The 24,699-nt window shown below is 45.8% G+C and overlaps 1 protein-coding gene across 2 annotated transcripts in view; it reads right to left on the bottom strand.

Annotated features, from left to right (window-relative positions):
- Positions 1 to 10,089, bottom strand: part of RHOJ (ras homolog family member J) — a 61,147-nt gene extending 51,058 nt beyond the window's left edge. Inside the window, exons 1-2 of one of the 2 annotated variants that reach the window (XM_063399552.1) lie at positions 9,970 to 10,089; positions 8,695 to 8,901 (exon numbers count right to left, since the gene is read on the bottom strand). In XM_063399552.1, the coding sequence (XP_063255622.1) occupies positions 8,695 to 8,872 (178 nt within the window). In that variant the 5' untranslated portion in view covers positions 8,873 to 8,901; positions 9,970 to 10,089. Of the gene's footprint in view, positions 1 to 8,694; positions 9,360 to 9,969 lie in introns of those variants that run through there. The other variant, XM_063399553.1, reaches the window with a different exon arrangement.
- Positions 10,090 to 24,699: the final 14,610 nt, after the last annotated feature.

Genomic DNA, 24,699 nt, shown 5'->3' on the forward strand with positions numbered 1-24,699 from the left:
CTGGAGAACTGTGTTAGCTGAAATAACAGCCTGTCATGGTCTTTCATGCCTTCCCTTTCCCTGAGACCCCAAACATCCCTTTGGATATGAGGACTAGCTAGGGGACAACAACTCCCAGCAGGTGACCCTGTCCCCCAGGACTCTTCCAAGCCATCTTGCCTCCCATATGAGTTCCCACTTAAGAAGAGGGTTTTGATCTAGGCCTTAAATTCATGAAGGGGGGAGACCTCTCATTTTGAATGCAAGTGATGCTAGATATTAAATAAGGTAAATCATTGTTTTTGTAATCTTTTAATTATTTGATGTTACTTTAAAACTCATTTTCCCAGCTATTATTTGGGGAAAAAAAGGGAGATGAATACTAGTTCAATAATCTTGCTTAGAATTCATTCATTCATGCCCCCTGGCATAAAACATTGTGTGACAATTCATAAAACTTTCATTCTTTAGTAACATATTCCCTGACTTAGGTGGAAGACCCATAGCTCGAGGTAGAAGGACAATATAAGTGGAGAATGGCAAATGGTCACTCTTCAAAGCAGATGAGAAACAGAATAACTTGTATTTTTTCATTGCAAAGATAAATAATAATTTGACAGGAGATGTCATTACTGTTTAATGACTTTGTCTGAATAGAACAATTGAAGGAAATATGTTTGCTCTTCCTTACCCCTTGCCATTTCCATGATGTCAGTAGGTCTGGCCATAACAACTGGAAAGTTAGAACATAGGAAAGGCACTGCCTGCATGGCAAAATCTACTCAGTGATGCAGAGTAGCCACGATGGGCATCACTAGTGCAGACATCAAAGTATCAAGTCTATCAAGGGAGCAGAAAAGGAGAAGTAAGTTTTAGTGGAGATATTTAGCATTGACTTGATCAGTAACTAAGCCACTGCAATGATGACTTAGTGAAAACACTGCCACATCTGGCAGAAACAAAGTTTTTATGTGTCTAGGAATTTGGTTTCTTAGACTGCTTTGCTAAATTTTTGTTTTTCTTTCCTGCATGTGGAGATCTGCTGTGAAGCATCTGCTTGGCTGCCTGGTCTGGCACCACCCATAAAGTGGCTTTGTCCCCTCTTGTGAATTGCTTGGCCACACGTACTGAGTCAGTTATTGATTTTGAGATAGTGGATGTGATAAAGTTCATGCTGTAGAGATTGTCCTTCAAGGGCCAGAGGCCACAGTTTCAGTTCTGGTGTTCTCAGCTGATGTCACCTCCTGCAATGCCAAGCAGATGACAAGGGGAGGGAAAGACTAGGCCTGGCTATCTTGGAGTAGTGGAGAAGAAAAAGGTCATTTTTTCAAATCCCTTTCTGTCTCTTTGCAGCAGCCCATTGCTGGGCAAGCAAAATTTCAAAACCTCTTTGCCCATCTACATCTCAGAAGAATCATGCCAAAAAGCTGTTTTCTAAAGCCCTGAGTCGGCATGAGGCTCTTGTTGGGTCAAACTCACAGCCTGGTGTCTTCATCTCTGACATAACAGTGAGCAGCTTTAAGATAATTTGCTATTCACCAGGCCAATTTAAGTGTTGTCCTGAACTCTAAACCAAGGTTGTGCCAGCTCATTTCTTGCAGAAGTCTTTTTCATTAGCTTATGATAGAACTCAATCTCCCTGATACATGGTTCAACACCCTCTTTTTTGCAAACCTTGTTAAAATTTTGTCCTCAAGAACTTTTATAAAGTGATAAGTTCCCTGGGTTAATCACACACCATGCAAAGATATATTTCTTTTTAAGCCATTTGACTTTTTCATCTTCCCAATCCATTCCCTCAGGCCTGTGGCTGACCTTAAGAAAAATCCCATCACTCTCCATCCAAACCACCACCACACATTCAAATGGTCTAACTCCTTGTTTAGTATTCTTTGTGATTCCTCTTGCCCTTCAAGCACCACATAGCTAATACAAAAGAGTAGACAGCGGGGCTTAGGTGGAATTTAGGCTGGATAAATCTGGATAAAGCAGCATGGCTGCTCCATCCACTCCTCTAATTCCTGGCACTATCTTTCCTTAGTGATGTGTGCTGTAGTTTGCTTGTTCTCTACACCCAGTTTTCAGCCTGCCAATGTCACTCACAGTGACATTGGCAGGCTGTGTTGTCCCCTGCTGTGCTTGAAGCACAAGGACATCCCCTGGCTGCTGACATGGGCTGGAGGGATCAGTTCTGTGTTGGGCTGCTGCAGCTCCTGGCTGCCAGCTGAGTGCTGGTGGGTGTGGGATTGGTGCAGAGCTCTTCTGGGCCTCTCTGGAGCACCAGGTCAAAGTCAAACCAAACCAGGAGCAGCAGCAGTACTAAGAGAAGCTGCATAACACAGCCAGAGGCAAAGGTAAGAAGCAGCTCAGGTGCTGCAGGCTCATCCCCATTCCCACCTGTAGACGCAGGGGACAATGGGGACTTGGTCACCACAGTGCTCAGAGCACTGCAGAAACCATCTGCCCTGAGAAACAGAAACCCAAAGCACACACCTCTGTCTCCATGGGCTCCAAGTGGATTGTGCAGTGGCAGGACAATACAGGGATGTGTGTGAGGAAGAGATAGCAGCGATAGTTATCTCGGGTCTTTGCATGCTGGAAACACCTTCAGAAGGAAAAGGCCCTCAGATGCTTGGGGGTGTATGTGGAGCCTCTCAAATGAGTGTGGAATAACCATGGTGATTCAGGCAAAAGGCATCTTTTTGAGAAAAGTACTGTTCAGGCTTCCTGGATGTGAAAAAGCCTGAGGATCACTACATCACCTCTGACTTGTATGACTCAGGACAGAATAAAGTCTTCTGTGGGGAGACTGAGAATTAGTGGTTCTGTAAAATTCATCTTCAAAAAATCCAGCCATGAAAGCATCTGAATTGAACTGGTGTGTTTCTGTTGTGTTGTCATACTTTGAATGTTTTATTGAGATCCCTGGTCTCAATAAAAAATATCTCCCTAGATGATAGCAGGAAGAGTGGCAGAGAAGTCTCTTCAGCTCCTGAGAGGCAAAGTGAACATTTCTGTTCAGTGGCTGCCAGATTAAAGAGCCAGATCTTAAAAGAGTCAATGCTTTCTTGTCTTAAGGATAATGTTCAAATCTGTGTGATCAAAACTGGATGAACATTAAAAGGAAAAAAAAAAACCCACTGCAAATATCCATGCAAATAAACATCACAGCCCTCTTTCAGTGCTATTTATATCTATTTGAGTTTAATGACCCCAAACATTGTATGAAGAGTTTCTCTAATGTGCTACCAAGACTGTTTATAGGAGATAACTGTCTCAAGAATGTGGCAGTGTGAAGACTCCCACGGCAGCACCCGTGCAGAAATTGCAGATCTACTTGGGCAGTCTCTTCCTGGCAGAATTTCAACAGAGGAAAAAAAGTGATGGTCTGGGGGTAAAAGTTATCACTTACACAGCATGGCAAGCAGGGATGGGTTGAAACCAGAGTGCATTAGCAATCAATGAAAAATGGCTAGCACACCAAAAGCGTGGACAGATGTGCCTGTAGCTGGAGAAATTTGGGATGTTAGGGCTCCCACTGGGTTTCTGCCATGTCTTGACTGCTGTTTCCTGCCCCTTGGGGAGAGGCTGCAAGGCAGAGCTGCCTGCTGCTTGGCCTGTCTCCCCTGGGTGCTCCTGCCTGCCCCAGGACAGAGAGCAACCAGCCATGGGCAGCCCCAGGATAGCCCACCTGCAGCTCCTTTCTTTCATGGGAGGATATGAGGAACAAAGATTTGGGTCAGTGCTGTGACACACAGGCAGGATATAATAGATTTGTGGATTTGCACAGGTACAAGCTGCCTGCTCTGGGCAAGAGCAGTAGTTCTGCTTCCATGCTTCTAAAAATGCCAGAGCAGGACACTCTCCCTTCTGGCACAGCTTGTCTGGCCAGCAAGGTTGGGATCCCTGCTCTGTGAGGCTGGTGATGCTCCAGCCCACTTCAGTGCAAAGTCAGACAGATTACATTGAATCATCACCGTAGAACAACAACCATGTTTCCTAACAGTAAGTAAAATTCTTCTTCTATATTGCTGTTCATGTACAGAGCCCCAGTCAGGGCTGAGCTGTTCTGTATGCTATTAATTAGCTGATCACATGGCAATGCTAATTTTTTTCAAATGGGTTCACTATTTATAAATGTTCACCAGTCTGTGCTGACACACGAGGGGAGGGAGGGACGTATTTACCCCATCCACTTTTTGCAGATGCTTTGCAGCTCTCCTTTGGAGGGATTGACCTCTCTCATTTATCAAAAATGCAACTCTGGCTGCTAAAGCTGTTTGTATGGTATTCATCTCTGTACTGTGCCTGAACTAGAGTTGAATTTAAGACTCAAAACCCTCTTCTCCTCAGACTTCAGCCATCTAATGGGTCCAATCACCTTTGTCTGCACAGTGGGACAAATTAGCTGTATGCCAATGCTATGGCTCTTTAAGCATGGAGAGTTTTTGGTTTTTTACTTACAAGAAATGCACTTTTGGAACAGAATAGGATGGAATAGAGTCGTTTCAGTTGGATGGGACCTACAGTGATCATCTGGTCCAACTGCTCGATCATTTCAGGGCTGACCAAAACTCACAGCACATCATTAAGGGCATTATACAAATGCTTATTAAACACTGACAGCCTTGGGGCATTGATCACATCTCCAGGAAGCCTGAATATAAAGTTTAAAGCAAATAAATTTCATGCTTAAAATTCCTATGTTTTTAGTCTTCATGAATATAAAATGGGATATAGTGGCTTCCTAAATAACAACACACATTTTATTTCTGTATTTCACAGAGCAAGCCAGCTAACTTTGGTACTGTTAAACCAACTCTGCTAGTTGTTGAATTGAGGTTTTTTGTTGGTCCAACCTCAGCCCTAAATAAACATTTGTAACCTCACATAGTTAGGCACAATACAAGTCACCCTGGCTGAGAGACCTTTGCTCACAGAAAACCAGCATTTGATGTTCAAAAGACAGAGTGGAACCAGCATGTTAAAGCATCTACTCACTATCCAAACAGCCCCTATTGTTACAGTTATTGCCAGCAATATCCTGTTTGTCCTGGGATAGCACTTTGGTGAGCCTGCCCTAGTAAGAGCCACTTGCCTTGTGGCTAAACACTTCCAGTGCAGGACTTGGAAATTCACCAAAGCAAGGAAACCTACTCAGTGCTCTGGCCTCCAGCAAAACCTCTTCCAAATGCCTTGAGAAATAACCAGACTCATAAAATTCCATGCATCCAATGAAAGAAACCATTTTCATATCCCAGGAACAAATTTGCCCTTCCCATCTGTCTGGCACTGCTCTGATCCTACTCTACACCCGTCACATCCCAACCCTGGCAACAGGCCCTGAAGAAATTCGGTTTTGTGGGCTGTGGGTGAAATCTGTGGCAGAATATTGCCAGTTTGGAGCTAATAACTGGTCTGGACTTTTGTACAGCTGCACACGTGGTGAGCCACCATGAGCTTTTCGTACCAGGCACCGCTGCATAAGAGTTGTAAATGCTGTGTGAGTTATCTCAGGAATATCTGCCCCTTCCCTGGGTCACATTCTGCTACTGCCTTTGATTTCCTTAGAGGCAGGCTGGGCCCAACTTTTATAAAGTGGTTTCAAGCTCTTTCATGTGAAAGGCACTGAATAAGCACGGTGCAGCTCTAATACTGCAGGAGCTCAGCTGTTTGCTTCCTCTGGACCACTCCTGTGGCCACGTCCACCTGCAGGAGCTAAGGAGATGGAGCAGCAGGGCAAGTGCACAGAGCTGCTGCCTCAGGGCCATGAACAGTTAACGCCTTGGCCACGGCCCTGGTGCAGCTGGAGCCTTTCCCAAAGCCGGGCTGGAGAGCATCACTGTCTCCCCCGAGTCGCTGGAGTCGTGGCAGTGAGAAACTGCTCTGAGATCACCACTGGAATCCTTGGGTTTTAATGCTTCCCCTCCCCACCCCCTCCATTTTCCATCAGAGAGAAGTGAACTGATAAATGCCCCAGCAGTCACAACCAGGCTGTGACCTGGTGAGGCAAGAGGAAGCCCTTGCTAACACACCGCTGCTGGTAATAATGCCTGGGTGGAAAACCTTCCATGGAAAGTGAAGCTTTGCAAAAAATCTGCAGCAATTAATTGCTTTTGAGCATTTCCAGCACAGAAATGAACCATTGAATCTGATGTTCTCAGCTTGTTTGGGAAAACAGAAACAATTGGTTTCAGCAGAGGCAAGGACAGGGGTAGACAAAGCAGTTCCCTGGGGTAAATTCAAATGTGATTTTCCAGGGTCTCCTACACCCTTCAGGATCTGTCCATGTAGGCAGCTTTCCCATGTGTTGTGCTGCCTGTGCTGTCACCATGCCCATGGCACTTCTGTGACCATGGTACTGCCCTGCCACCTCTCCTCTTCATCATGGGCTGCTACACAGATGGATATAGAAAATCTAGTGGAAGATCCTAAAAACTGTAAGCTCAGGGGTAACATTGCCCCAAATGAGTTCTTTGCTCAGTCAATACCCACATTATTTTAAATAGTCTGTGGTATGCTTTATGCCATGTAATATTTTTATGAGTGGGAATTTTTCCAGCACTCTGCTTTAGAAGTGATTCCTACTGCTCGACTCTGTGTGCAATTTTGTAGTGAAATTGGTTTAATAAATGATGGGATTCCTCAAAAAACCTGATTCCATTTGTGATCAGTGCTAGTTTTGACCACTGCTGCTGGACAGGGATTGTCTCAGAACACATGTTAATATACAGAGCTATTTTTTCCCCTTATCTTTATGAGTTTTCACATTGAAAATACTTTTATATTTATGTGCTATAGTCGTTAAGAAGGCAGATAAAAATAGCTGGAGATATTTTAGAGGCTAAATCTTCAAACCCTGCAAATGAGGCTTGATTTAAAGGTGCCTGCATACTCCTTTCACCCCAAGGAAATCAGGATTACGCTGCTTCATCTTCCCATCCTCCTCTCAGCCCTCGTATCCCTCAGTAACTTTTGAGCCCACTGGCAATTTCCAACACTTTTGACAGAGGAAATGGAATCAAAGCAAGTCCCTGCGAGTCACCTGTGGCTGGTTAGGGAGCAGAAACTCAGAGTGGAGCCCCCACCGAGTGCCAGCCTGCCTGGCTGGAGTCACTGCCCTTGTGTCTGCACAGCCCCCACACGTGTGTGTACCCTCAGGCTCACACCAAAACCACCAAAACTGATGTCCACATGGTCTGGCACCAGCATTTGGATGGCTTTTCCATAGGCAGAGGTATGTGCAGGGCATGGAGGAGGGTAGGAGAAGGGCAGTGAGTGCTGGGATCAGGATTGTGTAAAGGATGAGCAGATCTAAGTTATCTCATGAAAGTGGCTGCTGTTGCAATATAAGGCAGCCCTTAAGGATTTTGGCTCGTGGAAGCACACATTTCCAACAGGCAATATTCTGTCGTGTATCTCGTCTGTGGAAATGTTTTTTTCTAAAGTGATCACTCAATCTCTCTGGTGGGAAGGGCAGAGAAAAGAGAGGGCTGCTTGCATTAGAAGTGACGCTGCCCACTCTTGTGGAGGAAAAGGTCTTCACATTTCCATGGATCAGATTCTGCAATTGCACAGCTTTGTTTGGCCAGTTCATCTGCTAAACCTGACACAGAGCCAGAATGCAAACAGGGATTTTTCCCATTACAGAATACCAAATCTATGATAAGCCATGCCATGAAAATTCAGTTTTTAAGGAGGTGGGAAGAGAATGAGGGAAACTCCAACTGCTGCTGCAAGATAAGCAATGAGTTTTGCAGAGCTTCTAGAATCTGTGTGTCAAGGATCTCGTAAAAAACCCCCATAAGCCAAAGGAGCACTGTGAGAAGAAAAACAGCAGAATTTGGGATAGTAACATCCAAGCAGATGTTTGAACACCAGTTTTAGCCTATGAAACATCTGCGTGATAACTTTGGACACAGCTGGATAAAGTCAGAAATTGCTACAGAAAGAGGCCTGTATTGTACTTAATCTGTGGGTCTGTTCTGCACAGCCATGCAGTGAATACAATTGATAACCTTGATTATGTCTGTGTTTTTTTCTTATACTACAAATTCCCCTACTATGAAGGATTCAAATCAGTCATCTCTTCTGCTTTTCACTGCCATCAAGTTATAGTATTAAATCTATTTATAGATGGAGTAACAAACATATATGAAAGGAGAGTTATATACTGACAGCTTGGAAAGAGACTATGCTGGTTTTCGCAAAGATCACTCCTTAAACTGGATATATTCTCAAAGATTATTCCTTAAATAGGATATAAATATTGTAATTTATGCATCATTTGCCAAGAGGGACAAGATTGTGATATTATATATATATATATATATATAGTCTTCTTAACTGCAGACCGCAAAGCTCAGAACTTCAGAACTCCAGAAACGAACCAAGAATATGAATTGATAGAGGCTGAATTACATCTGTTGTCCCAAAACACAGTGGATTTAACTGCAGCCCGAATGCTTCTTATTTGCCAAAGACAAGACAAAAATCAGAAGCAAACAAATAAGTTCTCTGAACAAATCCTGCATTGCCCCAGTTTCATGAGCTGCCATCTAAGCTGCCTGGCAACCATCCAGGCCTGAATGACATTCCTGGACAAGAAGTAACCCATGCATCCCTTTTGAACTGTCCTCTCCTCGAGCTTCCCTCGCCTCCCACCTGGCTGTCCCGCAGACTCTCGATTAAATCCCTTTTAAAGCACTTTCTTACCTGCATAGTGGTCAAACACAGTGGGGACATACTCCTCTGGGAAGGCATCGTTGGCATAGCTCATCAGCAGACAGGTTTTCCCCACTGCACCATCCCCAACCACCACGCACTTCAGCATCTTCTTGGTGCCGCTCCTGCTGCCGTCAGTGCAGTTGTCATTTTCCTCCCTGCAGTTCATTCTTGCTGCTGCTCTCGCTGCTCCCAGGGCTTCCAAGTGCACATGAAGGAAAGATGAAGTGCGATTGTATTGACTTTTCCTGAGTTTGGAGAAGGAGGGGGGTTGGGGGTGGGGGGGTTGGGGAGCAGCAAATCTCAAACTCAGGAAATCATACTAATGTTTCCAGGCTGTCACAGCCGCTCTAACAGTTACCAGATCAGTCAAGAGGATCATCGAGGTGAATAAATTAAACACACAGAGAGGAATAGCATAAGGAAAGGGGTGATCTGTCCTTTTTCGTTTGTCCCAGTCAGGAAATCCTCATCCTGCCCGGCCGTTCTCAGCCTTTATTGCGATTTCAAAAAACATCAGCAGCCTGCGGCTTCGATCCGCGCCTCCCTTCCTCCAGCCTGGCCGCGGGAACCAGGGATTCCTCTTAAATCCACTCCATTTTCCATTTCATTTCTAACATGGAGGAGAGCCTGGAGGTTTTTAATGGAGCTTTTCCTTTCTTTCTCCAGCTTGCTGTGTGTCAGGAAATCATGGGTTTCCTGCTGAATTCCATATTAGGATCAGTGGGCTTGTGAAGGGCTGCAAACAATGGGAGCTCTGTGCGTATTTGTACTTTGGAGGAACTCTGCCAGGACATGGAGAAAGGAAAACACTAGAGGTCCCCCTGCAGAACGAAGTTTTTTAGGCTCCCTGCTCCGTCCTGCGCTCCAGCTGCTCTCCGGGCTGCCGGCACCGGCGGGGAGGATTTGGGAGAGCAGGGAATAGGGAATTCCCAGGGATTCCTGCTCATCCCAGGCACGACCTCCTCCGAGCTCAGACAGGTATTTTCTCCCGTTCGGGAAAGGGGGAGGTGGAGAAGGAGGTATAGTGGCTAGATAATGTCAAACTTCTGTCTCTATAGCTCTTTAAAGTGTTTGCTGTAAAGAGTAAATAACTGATTTTTCATTCACACGCTCAGGAAGTTTCTCTTTGCTTCCCCCCTCTCACCAAGAAGACAGATTTCCCCCTCCTAATGTAAAGATGTAAACACAGACGGAGAGAATAAAGTGGAATTAAGAGTTAGAGAAATTAAACAAACAAACAAGCAAGCAAACAAACAAACCCACCTTTCCCCTGTATCGCAATCTGTGAAAAATCACCTTTGAACTACAGTGTGATTCCTGCCCCCTCCTCTGGTTTGTTCTGGTGCTCCTAAGCCTTCTCCCCATTTAAATACACAACAATCTAAATGTACACGAAGGGCAAAACTTCCCGCTCGTCGCACAGGAAAGATTTTGCAATTTCCAGCAGAAACGAGCCAGACACTGACACAAACCCCAGCGCAGCAGCCCAGCGCATCCTGCTGGCTGCATTTCCCTTCCGCCAGGCTGGAGGGCTTTGAGAGGGGGAAGCACCCCCCTGCTGGCACTCACCGGGGACAAAGGCTTCCCCTGCCCTGCTCACACCTGGAGAGACATAAATGCACAAAAGTACACACAAGCTTGGGGTAGGGCACACCTGGAAGTGCAAAGACCAACAGAGCCTTAGAAAGGAAGTCTTTCAGCCCCAAACTGTGTGAGTAAAGATGAACAAAGCCATAATAATGGAACTCTGTAATCCCAAAATGTGTGTCCTTTAATTTTTTGTGGTGAAAGGGCACAGCAGACCCACAGCAACTTCCCCTGGACAGGCTAAGTCTGTCAGAGCTCTTCAATGAACTATCTGTGCTGGAGCAGCTCTGGACACCTTCTCCAGGAGGTGGTAGAATTACAGAATCCTGTTTGGGTGAGATGGGACCTCAAAGATCATCTAGTCCTAATCCCCCTGCCATGGGACACCTTCCACTAGACCAGGTTGCTCCCAGCCCCATCCAACCTGGCACTGACCACTTCAAGGGATGGGAGATGGATAAAAGATGTGAACAAGGTTTGTCTGTTCACCTGGAGAGCCCCAGGAGCTGTTTTCTGTCTCTAACCAGCAGTCTTGGTCATTCAGTGATTTGTGACCTTCACCTCCTTCACCCCCCTCTCTGCTGATAAGAGGGATCTGAGCAGGCAGTGTCAGGCCCAGCATCACACCTGCTATCACAGGCATCACTAAAATGTTTCCCAGAGTCAGGAGATCAGGTGCATCCCCCTAGCTTCAAACTACAGCCCAAGGCTGAGCTTCATCCAAGAAAACCTGTGAGCTCTGGGCATCAGACCCCCATTCTGCAAGCTCTGCTGATCACTTCCACCACCAGCAACCTGGCTGGCTCATCCTGGGGTGCAGCACATGTTACAGGGATTTATTCTTTAAGCTTATTTCTGGTTGTAATCGAGGTCAAACTCCAAGGCTGTGCTCTGTTTAGTGGCTGTGCAGCTGAGTGGGCACCCTGATCCCCTCTGTGCCTTTGCTCACCAGCCTGGTGACCTTGTGGGGAAAGTTTGCCAAATACGTAGGTGCATGCTGTTGCAAGGTAACTGCAGAGCCTGAGGAAGAAAAACATTCCAACAATTCATGGTTCAGTTCCCCACTGCCTCTATCAGACAAAAGCAAAAGCTGTCTTGCTTCCCATTTTACACTGGCATAATCTATCTGCAAGCTTTTTTCAGACATACTCCAGTTAAGGCAAGATTTAATGCTACTTGGGCCAGATTTAGGCCTGCAATTAAATCCCTGTGGCTCATTCCTCCCTGATCATAAAGCTGGGCAAGTCTCAGCAGGACTGTGCCCACCTCCACTTCTTTTGCAAGAGGTTAAGTGATGAAATTTCCTTGCTGTTTTTTTTCTAGAGGATTAAAATGACTTTATTCTCTCTTCCTCTTTAAAAAAAGGATCTTCCAAAATTTAAAGGTTTTCTCATGCTATCAAGGCGCTGAACTGGAGGGTCACAGAATCAGAAAATCCCAGAATCATTAGGGTTGGAAAAAATGTCCAAGATTATCGAGTCCAACCTTTGCTCCATTAACACCTGTCAACTAAATGACAGCACTGAGTGCCACATCCAATAATTTCTTGAACACTTCCCTGGGTGGTGACTCCACCACCTCCCTGGGCAGCCCATTCCAATGCTGGACCATCCTTCCAAGGGAGAAATTCTTCCTGGTCTCCTTAGGTCTTTGCAGACCCTTCCAATTCCAAGCTCTGGTGCATGGGACACTCTGTGGGGAACCAGTTTTAGTTAAAAATGCATCAATAAAAGGCCTTACATCCCTCAGTGTGAATAATGGAAGTGCAGCTTTGAAGCCAGAGCCTAAATAATGGATGGCCTGGAATAAACCAACAGGAGGAGTTTATCTGGAAGGTGAGGAAGGCTGACATGTGACCTGCAGAACTCAGTGGTACGAGTTTGCTTTACCTGTGTAGGTGGTATGTGCAGCTTTAGATGAGTTATGATAAAGTTATAAAGTAAGAATTGTATTCGGACTAAAAACACATGCTCTTTGCAATCTCATGATTTTAACTCATTTTGGCACCGTTTAGATCAGCTGGATCACAACCAGCTTTTCAGAGCTGGTTTAGCTTCAGCAAAGTTTGATCACCTTGTTTTCACCACTTTACTCAGGGGACTGAAAGAGCATTTACCCCCCTGCTACTCTGGGGTTGTTGTAGTTTTACTTATCAAGTTGGCCCTGACTTTGCTGTGTGAATTAGCAGGCCAGACCTGTCATCTAGCACTCTGGCAGAGTTTGAGGAAATCCTGTTGCATTTTACAGATTTGTTAACCTGTAAAAATGGCAAGTGGAATTCTGTAGGTTAAGCTGACCCTTCTGCACTGCTGTGCAGGTTTCAGCTCCCCTAAGAGCACTTCTGAACCATGGAGCTGCCTTCAAGCCCCAGCCTGGAAGCCATGGGGTTACTGGTAATCATTAGCAAATGTCAGAAGGTCTAATGATTTAGTCTAGATCCTGGGCTTTTATTTTTTGTTGTTTCACTAATCAGGTTGGAATTGGTCAGATTTTTGCACAAGATTTCAGCCACTAGCATCTCACAGCCCAATAAGAGCGGGCTGGTTACGAGTCACAGTTTGGAAAGATGTGTCTGAAGCAAAAGAAAACCAAAAAACCCCACCATTAAAAAAGTAAAGCCAACTAGTCTGAATGCTTGGAAATCTTGTTTAAATGTGTGTAGCTCTCAGGTATCCAGCCCAGTTTGTTTCCCACTGATTTTACAAGTTTCTAGCCAAGGGCACCACAGCACAAACAGATGAGGGCAGGTGCTGTGAGCACTGTGAAGATGTGAAGATGTCAGCTTTCTAGCCAAGTTTCTCAGGCAATCTCTGCTCCAGATGAAGTGCCTCTGACCTTTTGCTAATTAATGAATTTACTGGCAGCAGATGGATTCCTAAGACTGCAGAGTATCTCCAGCTCCCAGGTGCTGTGGGGATGCATCACCTTCATCTTCATCAGCACAGGTCAGACAGGGGTGCCTGGGACTGCTTCCTTGGGGATTAGCAAATTCAAAGCTGGTGCAAAAAAATTAGGTGAGAAGATCTGCAGGACACGAAGGACTTGCAAATTAGCTCTGCAATTAGCAATGTCTTGGCCAATTATTTTGCATTTCTGTTCAGGCTTACAGGAGGAAAAGAGGGATATGATGTTCAGTTGTGGTCTCCCTGCTCTCTTCTCCTGTCCAGCCTTTCACTCCCACATTCCTTCAGTGCCTCCTGAAATTCAGTGATCTAACTTTGGGCAATCTCATGAGTTTGAAACTTGAGAGTCAGAGCAAAGTTCTGCATTAACTGTTTTTCTCACCAGACCTGACTGATTTTAGGGGGGTCTTACTCTTCCTTGGGTCTTGTTCTCCTAAATCCTCTCCTGGCCTAAACCAAGCAGATCTGTCTCTACATTCTCACCCTCGAGAAGCTCCCCAGGGTGGGGGATTCTGAAGGTGGCAACACTGCTGTGAAGCTTCCCTCCCCATGTCTTGCTGCTAGAAATAGACACATTCAGCCACTCTCCTTCCACCTACCAGTGTTGATGAGGAAATGAAGTTTCTGGCACTACTACTGAACTGTAAATTGATTTCAGGCAAATCTTCTCACATTTTTTTTTTCTTATCCTTTGTCTAATCTGTTTAGATTTTGAGGTTTTTTTAGGGCAGGGATTGTGTTAATATTGGATTGAACATAGCAGAACTATCTTAAGCTTAACTATCATTGTTCTGCTCAAAACCAAGTTTCCCTGGCCATCAAATTCAGGACCTTGCCTGGGCTATGTTGTTGTAAGAGCCAGCCTTTTGCAGTAAAAAAAATCTTTGGGACTTTAAGACATCCCCACAGTCACCATATCCCTCACCTCCAATCTTAGATGTTGGGGTGGCTCCTGTTTGTTCTAGGGTTGCCTGGATTGCCCTCCACATTGAGCTAAGATTTAATTAAATGAGAGCATTTTATCTTTATTCCCTCCATCCTCTCTTCCTATTTCTTTCTGTCAGCCCCATTCATAGCCTCCCACCCCAGTGAAGTGCTCACCGAGACCTCCAGTGAATTTCATATATTGAAAAGCAGAAGCAGCAAATTCAGGAGAGGAAAAAAATGATAGTTTAACAGTGACCACAGGAGGGGTGGAAGCGCCCTGTGTGAAGCCTTTTTAAAGGCATCTTGCTGATGGGCAGGTGCTGAGAGTCAGCTTTGAGGCCTGTTGAGAGAGAGCAAGCCTCTCTCCAGCCATCCCACCCATCAGGCAGCACCACCGTGGTGGTCCATGCCAGCTAAGTGGGGCTCCCCTGCTTCATCTGTTGCCACGGATAGAATTAGTGCCATTGCATTTCCCTTTGCAAAGGTGAGCTAATAAAACAAGAGGCAAAGGAAGTTTCATGTCCCGTCCAGCAGAGAACCCTCTTGCTTCCCAGAGGGGGCTGCTGTAAAATGAGAACTGCACACGTTGTATTTGTGTGTCTGTGAATGGGGAGGGCAGTTTGCAGCTAGGGCAGGCGGTGCTCCCTGTTACCTCACAGTTAATTCTGCAGCACTGACTGCAGGCAGTGCTCTGCCTGTGTCACCCACCCCCCAGCTGGTGGTGCTTATCCAGAGCCTGCATTTCCAGCTGTTTTCTGTTCAGAGGTATTTCAATTTGGACTTTGAGGATGAGTTTTCCTTGGAGGTGTGAAAGTTCCCTCTGGAGAGTGGAATATCTGCACCTGGTGCACATTCTCCCTGTTTGCATCAGAATTCTCTCATTTCCTTCCAGAAAATCACTGGCTGTTGCCTCTGCCTTCTCGTTTTGTTCTTGCATGGCTCTCCTCTCCTCTCCTCTCCTCTCCTCTCCTCTCCTCTCCTCTCCTCTCCTCTCCTCTCCTCTCCTCTCCTCTCCTCTCCTCTCCTCTCCTCTCCTCTCCTCTCCTCTCCTCTCCTCTCCTCTCCTCTCCTCTCCTCTCCTCTCCTCTCCTCACAGTGGGGAGAAGTGGACTTAGGTAAGAATTCAGCCTGGGATTAGCATAGCATAAAAAAAAAATCACTTCAGGCAATTTCTTTCTCCCTACCTATGATGTTTTCCCTAGAGATTTTTTTTCCTAAATTACATTTATTTTAGGTTGAGCAGTACAGCAGGAGGCTAAACAAAGAGAAACCTCATCTATGCCTCTTCTGCATCTCGAAATGGCATTTTTCTTTGCAGATGGTGGGCTGCTGGGCATTTAAAAGGGCTGCAATCAGGAAATCAAGCAGCACTGATTTGATCAATTAGCACCGTGTGTGCAGGTACTCAGTGAAGTCATTACAGGGACAAATCTGTTTTGTTCACCTCTGAGTAATGCTTGGGACATAATCTGCAATTTCTTTAAAAGCAGAGAAACTTCCCCAAGTTAGATGGGTCCAAATGTAATGTTTCCAAAGGGGGGAAGAGGTTCGTGTCTAAAAACATGCCAGCTGGAATCTGTAGGTTTGCAGCTTCCCCCTTTCCAGCCCAAATTGCCAAGCTGGCTTTATGGTTGAAATGAACACACGTCTGATTCATAAAACATTCATGCAGAGTTTTTACTCTCTTGGAAAGAAGGGAGCAGGCTGCTTCCAGGAAGGGAATGTGCTTTTTTGCTTCATGTGATCTTCCTGCCTCCGCTCAAAAATAAGCAGAAGGCTGCTGCTGCCTCCACACTGCAGGAGCAGGCAGACGGGAGGGGGACCAAGGTGGCAAGCAAAGGGGTGTCACAGTTTTTATGCTGTGTCTCCTTGCTGAGCCTATTCTCAGCAGAGCCCTGTGCCAGAGCACTGCAATGGGACCCAGGAGCACCATTTCCACACCTGCTGCTCAGACTGGCACATGAGTAAAGCCCCTATGAGTGAAATAGGAATGAGGAATGCTTCCTTTTTTTTTTTTTATCTATTTACACTGCTGATCTTCAGGGCAGGGACCAGCTCCTGCCTTGTTTGAAGGGTGTGGGCCCACAACACAACTAAACCAACTTGCTGATTGCACCCAGAAAATGCTTGGTCTAAGCTGACAATGAGCTTTTTAAAGGAGAAAATGCATAGAAGACTCTTCTGCTCTTTTTTCCCCCTTGGCATTGGTTTTCTGCAGGCTGACATCCCCCAGCCCGCTGTAGGGACAGCTTGATTTTCCACAAGTGGTGAGAATTTTGGGAGATGTGCTGGCAGCAGTGGGTTACCTTGCTCCTTTTGTAGGAATTGGAGGTTTTATTTGCACTGCCAAATCATGCTCTTGCTTTAAAGGTGTCTGGGTGTGGCGGTAAAACGAGTGAGGAACGTGGGCACCCTACCTAGGCTGCTGAAATGTTCAAAAACAGCATCAGGCTTAGGGTTAAGGCCTTAGTCAGAGCCTCAGGACCCACAAATAGCTAAGCATGCAATGGAAGGGGGAGGGAGAGGTGGAAAATAGTCAGCAGCAGCACTTTTGCAGCAGGTAACTCAGCTGTCAGTGTACCTGTGCTGATGTGTGTGGTTTGTGTGTGGCAGGAGCTGCAGGCACAGCCCTGCAGACGCACCATGGTGGGCATTCATGGCTGTCTTGGTTTGGAAAGACAGGTATCTGTCAGGGAAAACTGGAATTTCCCTTGGAATGGAGAATGTAAAAACCTCTCCCTCCAGATTATTATAATTTTGCAATTAGGAGCTTTCAGGCAAAAATATGGGAATAGGAATAACAGTTCTTTACTAGGAATATTAAAAATGCAAATGCAGTAGTACAAAAACCATAACAAAACAAAACAAAAACCAAAAAACAAACAAGCAAACAAACAAAAGTCTTAGAAAACCCTGACAGAGTCAGGAATATCACCTGACACCCTGTTGGCCAGGGTGTTGGAAGCAGTCCAAATAAATCCTCCTGGAGTGACAGATGTGGTTCTGTTGGAGTAGAGATGATCCTGTAGACAGGTTCAGTGATGGTGAGATGAGTCTGGTCTACCTCTGGGAATCCAGTGGAAAAGAGGATGTCTGGGGTCCCTGTGTCCCCATTTTTATCTGGGTAGGGAATAGGGACACAGGGACCCCTCCACGGGGCAGAGCATCTCCCAATGGGATGATGGAATGTGTCAGTCACTGGTGAGCCTTAATGGCCCATGAACAGAAGATATCCCCAAGGGCGGACAGTGGTGAAAGAGATAAGAAACACTGACCCACGTGGTTTCAACAGCTGGCTGTTATCAGAAGGCATCCACCCCCCTCCCTCCTGGAGTTACAAGAGATAAAGGAAAAAAACCCATCTCCCCAATGGCAGGAATCCCTGTGGGTTATTTTCCTCAGTTTAAGAGCAGTTGGGGCCCCTCTGTCTTCACGGCAGTGTGTTTTGCACTGGTGATACTTCCAGAGATTTAGTGGGCAAAATTGACTCCTAAGATTCTCCAATTTTGTTTGATGGAACAAATATGATGTAGATGACAACTACAATGTCACAATATGTAGATCAATTTCCAGTGAAATATTATTGACTGAACTTAAACATATTTTTTCTACTGTTTTCAGGAGATATTTGGTAATAGCCAGATACAGGTTGCTATTGTTACAGCAGATGTTTAGGAAGTGGTCAGATAGATTTGTTTTCTTTCTTGTCTCTCTGATTTGCACCCTGCAGGTGACAGACTTGATTATTTGGGTTGCATTGGGATGAACTCTACATTTTCTGATAAGCAGAGGGCACATAATTTCTCCTCCTTGCCTATGGTGGTGGATTTTGGGCAGAGGCCACTGTGTCTTCTCTCAGGAGGGGATCAGTACAGCGTGGAGATAAACAGACTTCTGTGATGGATTTTTCTCATCACTGGTAGGAGCAGAACAGCCCCCATTTTTCTGCAGGCAATCTGGACACACAGCCTGATCTCAGTAGGCATCATCCAGTAGAGCATTTCCTTGGAAAGGGTTTTCCCAAAGCCCACTGTGCTCATCTGAGCCCTGTGACCATGTGTTGCCCTGGATTTGCCAGGGCTCCCAGCTGTGAAGCCTTCCTTTTGTCACAGCCTGTTGCCTTTTTCCACCTGGGTACCCAAGCAGCCTGAGGGCACTGAGCTGCAGAAATCCCATCGTGTTCACACCCTCCAGAGCAATTTCTCCACAGGGCCACAGGGTTTGTGGTGATGGTGAAGCACAGCCAGGCTCCTAAACTCAGTCCTGAGCCCACCAGCCTTCATCACCATCATCAGCTGAGCCAGGAAACCCACATGGCACATCCTGTTCAGGTGCACAACAGCAAAGAGGGCAGATGGCTTCCAAGAGCATTTCAGTCCTTCCTGTCCTCTCTGCAGGTGTCTCAGCCCCACCTGAGGAGGGAAAGAGCTGGAATCCTGGAGTATGTTGTGACTTTCCCTCCGTCATGGGTGACAGCCTTATCCTTTGTTTGCAAATGAACAGCAGGAATAAGAGGCTTCATTTCAGCCTGTTGCTGTCATACTGTTTGAAATCCTCCAGTGGTTTTAGTCCTTCCTGTAGCTCATCCTCAGAGCTTTGTCCACTTTCCAAACTCTCATTGAGACCAATTTTCCTATTTTAGTTACTGGTTAACCATTGCAAATGATAATCCCCATTTAAAGCCATTCATTAAATATCTGAATAGTGGCATGACATCTGAATAATGGCACGGTGCTAACTTACATTTCCCCTCTTTCTTAGATGCCTTTGAGCACTGCTAATTTTTTTTACCAGTTTGGAAATACAGCTTAGTTTGCTACTATTTCAATGTCTCTTTCAATTTCACCAAGATAATTTTTGGGCTACATTTTAATTTTTGGTGAAAAAGAAAAAGAAAAAATAAAAAGAGAAATACATGGAATGACACAAATAAATTTACTTTATAGGTTTTCCCAGAAAAGGAGCTGTCAAGCTCTTCAGAAATCTCTCCGCAAGAGATTTCCCAACTTTTTTGACCAGGTCCTGTTAACAGTCCTTTTCCAAATTAGTGCTGAGGTAAGGAAGACCAGAAAACAGTCCACTGGGAAATCATCTGAGAGTGGGTTCATGTGACAGCTCTTTCTGCAACTTGTCATGCCGTGAACAGCAGAGCAACAGCCTTTCAGCACCCAACCATGTCACTGCCTGCCTTGCTTTTGATGGAACTGGGGTGAGTGCGTGCTCGTGGAAACCAGGGAAAACTTAACCAGTGCTTTTTTATTTCTGTGGAAGGCCTGGTTTGTGTTCTCAGTGAATGTTTGCACAACATCCTGATTTAAATGCCCTCCTGTCGCCGCGGCCCCTGCTCCCATGGCTCTGTGCTGGCACGCAGGGTTTGCAGCCAGCAGTGCCTCGAGGAGGCTCCTGTCACACCAGCACTGTGCAGAGGGACAGGGACACTCCAGCAGGCCAAAGGTGCAAGTGACAGCAGGGGAACCAGAAGGGGAAGTGTTGTCCAGCTGACGTGTGAGGTTCTGGGGTTGCCAGAAATAGCAGCCCGTGCCCTTGACCCATGACCACTGGTTATCTCAAAGGCTGAGATAAATGCCTTTGAGTCATGTGCTGTGCCTAAAGCAGGTTGCTCTGAGTGCAAGCTGGGGGCCAGAGTAGCTGTTTATGGGATTTTCCTGCTGTGGGACCTGCTACTCTGCAGCACTTTGGAAGGGCTGAGTGTAAGGTGCTAAAATTGAAAGATAAAAAGCTGCTGGAGCGAGGCCAGAGGAGGCTGTGCAGATGCTCAGAGGGATGGAGCTCTTCTGCTACAAGGAAAGGCTGAGAGAGTTGGGACTATTCAGCCTGGAGAAGAGAGGGCTCTGGAGTGAGTATATTGTGACCTTTGAGTATCAAAAAGGACTCCAGGAGAGCTGAAGAGGAATTGTTTATATGGGCACAGCATGATAGGACAGGGAGGAATGGCTTCAAACTGAAAGAGGGTACATATGGATATGGTACTAGGAAAAGGAAACATTGACTGATAGGATGCTGAGGCCCTGGCACAGGTTCCCCAGAGCAGCTGTAGATGCCCCATCCCTGGAAATATTCAAGGTCAAGTTGGATGTGGCTTTGATCAACCTGGTCTGGTGGAAGGTGTCCCTGCCCATGGCAGGGAGGTTGGAACTAGGTGGTTTTTGAGGTCCCTTCCAACCCAAACCTTTCTGTGATTCTGTGATTCTGTGATTCTGTGATATCTGTGTAACTTGCTCTTCAGGTGTCACTCAAGCAGAGCAGACAATTCTCAGGGCTCAGGTCAGGGCTCCTCTGCTTCTCTCTGTTACAGCAGAGATGTTTGCCTGGAAATATCCTTTAGGAAAGTACATTCCTTCTCCCTACCCAGCAGTATCAAAGACTGTGAAGACATCAGCAATGAACACCTGATGACACAGGGGCCTTTCCTTAGTTCAGCTCTTTCATTCTCCTGTTGTTGCCTCTCCCTGTTGAGACCATCCCATTGACTGGGCTTGAATTTGTGCTTGAACTTGTTGCATCACACAGCTCCTACCAGCTGCTGCTCATTCTGCCCCAAGAGGCAAAATCCAAGTCTGGATACTTCCTGTGACTAAATTTCTTTGGTTGGCAAGTCTCTTGGTTCCCAGCCAACAAAAAACAGTGTGGGAACCAACAAACTGGCAAATTTTGGCGTTTTCAGAAGTGTGGGCTCAAAATGGGCTTGGAATACAAAAAGATATGACAATATAGAGACGAGATCTTCTCAGGTGCACAATTGCATCCCGCCTTTTCTTCCTTTCAGGGTGTAGAAACCACATTTACATCTGAGTAGGAGGGATCTGGTGGGGCAAGCCATTTCTCATAACCACGAGGTTACTTCTCACAGCAGGCAGCTGCTCACAGCTGCTGTTTCCTACTGTGGATACACACAGCTTTGCTGTTAAGATGCAGGGGGAGAACTTGAGCTTTCAAACCCTAACAAGCTATTTGCTTCTCCTTCTCTCTCTCTTCCCACAGCTGACCTCCGTGTCCAGCCGTGAAGGCATTTTCTGTTTCACGAGTCGTGGTGAGCAGAGTCCCAGCAGGTGAAATCTCAGCCCCTCCTGCCTCTCTGTAATTAGCAGCCCCAAATATGGAGCAGTGTCTGACCCTGTGACATTTTTTTCCTAAGGCTTTTATTAATTTGACACGGGTTTTCATAGCAACTCACCGGGGAGCTGTAACAAACACTCAGCTGTACCTGACAGAAAATGGGGAGTTTATCTGCTCAAAAGGTTATTCCAAGCGTCAGAGGCCAACTGTGGTTTGGATCCTGGGGATCTGCTCCAACAGTTTGATGGAAAAAACACGGAGCACTAAAGTGGGAACATTACAGTTTGAACACAGGGTTTGTGTCACCTTGAGCTACTGAGCTCTGTTATCGTGGTCTGTCCAAATTCCCACTCCATGTGCAGCAGGGAGGTAGGGGACTTCTAACACCCTTAATGTCACTGTTCCTCAGGGGACACAGCCCTGTCACCTCCAAAATAATTTTAAATAAAGGTTTTGTTTATTCATTTGTTAGCTGATGGAGAATTTTTTCATTTTCTGAAGTGGGCTTTTCTGTTGTTTCTACAAAAACCTGTTCTCAGTTGTGATCTGTTCTCGCTCTTGTGATCACTTTGCTCCAGCTCTGCCCATTTCTGGTGGGAGCACACTGTTGCACAGTAATTCTTGGACACCTTGAATTGCCTGTTTTTGGGGCCAGACACTGTGACAATGGCCACAGTATGTGCAAGGTTGTTTGGTTTGGTTTGGTTTGATTTAGTTTGTTTTTTTTTTCCAGTAGACTCAAACTTTTGGTCTCATGTGGTGTTTTGTCTCAGGGTCCTTTATTCGAATGAAATTTGATGGCAGTGTTCACCCAGTGTTTTCTCTACCTGAACAGGGGTATTTCCTTTCATCCTGTCCTTGAAGAAATTGAAGCACTCTGTTGGAAGATACTTCTTTATTCATATGGAGTATCTTGACTTTACCTCAAATTCCAGGCATGATCTGGTTGCTACAGTCAAGAACTTGTCCTCCCCTTATTGACACATCATTCTTCAGTAATTTACAGTCTATTCTGTGTTTTCTCCTGTTGTTGCCCATCTTGCAGATACCCCTTCAGCAAGGAAGGGTGTGGTGTCTACACAAAGACATCATTCAGTGCTCTCTGGTGCTCAGGACATGGTTCAGTGGTAACAGGGTACTGCTGGGTTACCAGTTGGACTCAGTGATCTCAGAGGTCTTTTCCAACCTTAATGATTCTGTCATTATAGAATATTAACCAATTTGTTTCACATGTCCCTTGCAAGGCTCATTTCTCCCCCCACGAAGGTGGCTTTAAAGGTATCCATTGCATTACTGGCATTTTCACCTTTTCTTAACCCATACCTTGGTTCTTCCGCCTAAGAGTTTCTCCTCCAGCATAAATGCAAATCTCTAATTCTTTTAGTGTTAGGCATTGCTCTGGGATGCTTATCCCATGAGTCTTTTGTAAAATCTGAATTGTTTCTGAAAAGATTTGAGTGCACTGGACAGTTGAGTGACAGACCAGTCAGCTGTCAGTGTAGAATGAGAGAATGACAGAATATGCTGAGTTAGAAGAGACCCATCAGGATCACGGAGTCCGACCCCTGGCCCTGCACAGGACACCCCAAGAATCACACCACGTGTCTGAGAGCATTTTGTAAATGCTTCTTGAGCTCTGTCAGGCTTGGTGCTGTGACCACTTCCCTGGGGAGCCTGTTCCAGTGGCCAAGCACCCTAGGGGAGAAAAACTTTTCCCTAGACCTCCCCCTACTGAGGTTCATGCTATTTCCTCTGTGTTTAAGCAGCACTGTAATTATTAATTCTGCATTCATCCTCTGCAGGTGGTGGCCTGAGACCTGTACATCCTAAATTTTTACTATTGTTAAACAGATAAATCCGACATTTAATCTCCTTTGAAAACTCACTATTTTCCACCTCAGATTCACCTAAATTCTCAGCGAAGCTTCCATGAAATGGCCTGTGATTGAGACAGTTCTTTCTTCCCTTGCATGAGGGCAGCATATGTGGTGATATGTGCCTGTTAACTGCAGGTGGGGTGTTAAATTCACTACCACCTGCTGCTAATTCTGCTGAGTAGGTAAACAGGCACATGCTGCTGCTCTCCCCTAGCTGCTTCCGTCTGCAGTGAGGTGAAATTTGAGGAACTGCACCTTGCATTCATTTGCAAAGTGAACTCATTGCTAGGTGCAGGCAGTTTGGGGAAGAAGGAAAGGACAGAGAACATCCAGACATCCCAAAGCAGCAGTCTGTGTCCAAAGCACACCCCACTGCAGTTTCACAGCTGCCAGCAGAGAGGGGTAGCCAGCCATGCAGACAACAGCTGCATTGCCAAGGAACAAAATTACAGAGCCAGATGTTCCTCTTGGAAGTACATTACACTGAACCTGGTAGATGAGGGCAGTAGCTGCCAAGTGCTTCTCTTATTTGGTCATAGGTAATGATCCCTCCATCAGAGAATGTGGAGGAAAATAGGACCACACAGAATATCCTCATCAAAATGCTGTAGTTGGGTAACTTCTCTTGGACCAGCAAGATTTGGGAGCTCCATGGCAACCTTCACATCTTGTTTGAAGGATAATGTTGTTTACTACCAGGCATGAAGTGAGAAACTTGCAGCTACTGAAGCCAAATGCTTTCAAGGTATTTGCTACTGAAAGGTGACTAAGAGACATTTTTTATAGCAACCACAGTTGTTTGTGGGCGCTGTTGTAGTTCTCAGCTCAGGCTGCAAGTGAGAAGGAGAGCTGCTGGTTCTGTCTCTAAAGCAAATAGCAGGAGTTGGGTTTCTGGGGACGTGTTTGTGCTGCAGACCCAGCCCAGGGTGAAGAAGCCAGCTGGGTGTGAGTAGGGACTGGCCACGGCAATGCTGAGCTCTTCAGCCCTGTCTGTTTTCAGGGGAAAATGGTGAAGAATGCATTTCTGCCCAGAGCTAACACTGCCAGGGCCCACGGTGCTCTGCAAGGCAGCATTCAGGCACACAGGCTCAGGGTCATGCCAGACAGAGGAATGCAGCTCATAAAAGTGGCTGACTTGGGGCTTCTGTTTGCCAACAGAGAATTGGTGATTCTTTGGGGAGATCCACCCCTCCACAGACCCCAAGCAGCCCTGTAAGTACTCATCTCATGAGAACTTAGCTGAGGGAATCTTTGGAAAGAGGGAATATTGGCACCTCTGAGATAACTGGAGAGATAATTCTTCAGTCATCTTTCTTAAACTCTCTGCATCTGATCATTCTCTCCTAGGACTCACAAGTTGCAAACCCAGTTCTTTTTAAAAGTACCTTCTATTTAATAACCAAAGAAATACACAATAGTCCAAATCCCTCTGCCAAATAAATCTGTCAGTAAGGAACTCACCCCTAAAAATTACTTTGGCCCAACATTTCCTGTACATAATAGCAAACTTACTCCTGCACCATCAGCAAATTTAAGATTCTATATCTCAGGGATTGCAACAGAGTCCAGAAAAGCTACAGGTCATAAATGAAACCTGCAGATCATACTGAGATTTTTTTTTC

Source organism: Prinia subflava, chromosome 5 (genome assembly GCF_021018805.1).
Source record: "Prinia subflava isolate CZ2003 ecotype Zambia chromosome 5, Cam_Psub_1.2, whole genome shotgun sequence".
NCBI classification, from domain to species: domain Eukaryota; kingdom Metazoa; phylum Chordata; class Aves; order Passeriformes; family Cisticolidae; genus Prinia; species Prinia subflava.